The 2,072-nt window shown below is 46.1% G+C and overlaps 1 protein-coding gene across 1 annotated transcript; it reads right to left on the bottom strand.

The window, feature by feature from the left end:
* Positions 1-472: 472 nt before the first annotated feature.
* Positions 473-1,601, bottom strand: LOC102779290 (snRNA-activating protein complex subunit 1-like). The gene has a single exon (XM_006798932.3). It carries the CDS (start codon positions 1,577-1,579, stop codon positions 473-475), a length of 1,107 nt encoding a protein of 368 aa, XP_006798995.2. The 5' UTR covers positions 1,580-1,601.
* Between the last annotated feature and the right edge of the window lie 471 nt (positions 1,602-2,072).

Below are 2,072 nucleotides of genomic sequence, written 5' to 3'. Positions count from 1 at the left end.
AGTAACACAAAGACAGGCTAAATCAAATAGATAAGACAAAATTTGTTTATTTTACAATTCTTATAGCCTAATTTTAACTATGATAAAAGTTTCCTCCTCATTTATTTTTCCCGCCTTGCAAAGGTGGTACCTATTATATAACTCTTTCTTTCTATTTCCACCCATCGTATTAAAATACACTTGGGGGATTTCAGAGGCTTTAAAGCATGTAAGTGATTCATTAAGGATTACAAAAGGATTCAGACCTGCAACAGTTTATCATGAAATTAACACGAAACACAGTTAACTGGTTTCTAATTTTAGATTCAAAAATGTATAGAAAAATTATTTTAGATATATTGAAGCCTTTCAAATTATGATTTTTTTTTTAGCTATGACAAAAACATTTATTTATAGTTTCTTAACTTATTCCAGTTGAACAGTGACAAACACAGTAAATTAAATTATTTTAATGATCTTCTCTCCTCCTCCTTCACATCCTGTAGGGCTCCGCCTGGTTGGTCCTCCTCACTGGCACCCCGTCCTCCAGCTCAGGAGCACTCAGGAGCCAGGGTGGCATGTTGCTGTCCTCCTGTTTCACCCCGAGGTTCTTCCAGGTCCGGGCCCGGAGAGAAGGTGGTCTTTTTTTCTGTGGGACCCGCTGGACCTGCTCAGGCCCCAAACTGGATGAGTCCGCTGGCTCACCCTGCCGGTGCCTCCTGGACTTGGGCGCCTTCTGAACATTGCTGTAGCTCTTCTGCTTGATGGAGGACAGAAGCCTCGCTCTTTTGCTGCAGGACTCCTTCTCATCTTCTTCTTCTTCTTCTTCTTCCTCCTCCTCTTCTTCTTCTTCATCATCTCTTTCCTTCTTGTCTTTGAGTAGCTGTGAGGTGAAAGTTTTGTTCTGCCAGGTGATGAACTCTGACATGCAGTCTCTCAGGCGTGAGGTAAAGTCTCTGTGGGTCATGGTGATCTGGGAACCCACATCCTTGGTGGTCTCCTTCAGCTTCTCGTACAGGCTCTGGAGGTTGGCCATCTCTTCCAGGGTGTCTGCACTGATGAGCTCACGCACCGCAGTTGTCCTGCTCAGAAACTCAGGGCACACATGCTCCTTCTTTGGCTTCTGCTGCTTCTGGAAGGTCAGAAAATGCGGCATGGCTGTGTAGTGGATGGCTTTGGATGCCACAAGCTTCCTGTAGATATAAACTACATCAAGATGGCCGGATTCTACAGATTCCTTGAGGAAGGCTTGCACGTGGGTCCAGTCCTTCAGAGCGAGCCGGATCATCACAGGTGGTTCAGCGAGCTGCGTGTGGTAGAAACCAAACATCAGGTACAAGCCCCCCACTCGGATCTGGTAGCTGTATGGAGGTAGGAAGTACTTTACAGCTGTGGCCAGAGTCACCCTGCAGAACCGCTTTAGTTCACCCGCGTTGATGGTGCCAATGAAGAGATCGGAGAAGCCCATCTCCCTCCAGAGGGCTGAAAAATCCTCATACCTGACTGAGTCTATCTGCTGGAAGCGTCCCAGTAGCTCCTCCACATCTTCAGTCAGAGGGCCGTAGAAGAAGTCTGAGTAAACACACGGCAAACGAGGCATCGTTTCATCCAAAACCCACAGAGAATCACTCAGGCTGGCTGCTCCACAAGTGAGCTGTGGTCAAAGCAGGTGTAGTGCGTTGATGGCAAATTAACAAGCAAGAGCGCCCAGTAGTGGCAGGATGTACCAAGTAAAAACCATTTAAACCAGGTGCATCAAACATACTGGGCCCTAACTTAGCCCAGGGGATGACTTTGCACAACGAGAGGTTGGATTTTTCTTAATAACAGCTTATTTTGACAAACTTAACATTTCCTTTATTATGACATTTTGTAAGAGTAAAGCAGTGCTATGGGAACCTCATGCCATACAGGCAGGTAGGCAGGAGCAGGACCAGCATGGAGTTGTACTGGCAAAAAGATAGGAGGGTGAGCTGGACATGGCAGAACTGAAAATAAGACTGGACAAGATTAGATAGAAGCTTATCAGAGGGACAGCTCAGATTTAGTGGTTTTGGACCAACGTTAGAGAGACGAGGCAGAGTCCAGGCAAG

The sequence above is a fragment of the Neolamprologus brichardi genome, chromosome 2, assembly GCF_056152115.1.
Source record: "Neolamprologus brichardi isolate AB-2024 chromosome 2, ASM5615211v1, whole genome shotgun sequence".
In the NCBI taxonomy this organism is placed as follows: domain Eukaryota; kingdom Metazoa; phylum Chordata; class Actinopteri; order Cichliformes; family Cichlidae; genus Neolamprologus; species Neolamprologus brichardi.
This window is presented reverse-complemented; position numbering and strand designations above follow the sequence as displayed.

Excerpts from the sequence above, each read along its gene's own strand:
- LOC102779290 (XM_006798932.3), bottom strand. The coding sequence starts at position 1,579 with ATGCCTCGTTTGCCGTGTGTTTACTCAGACTTCTTCTACGGCCCTCTG.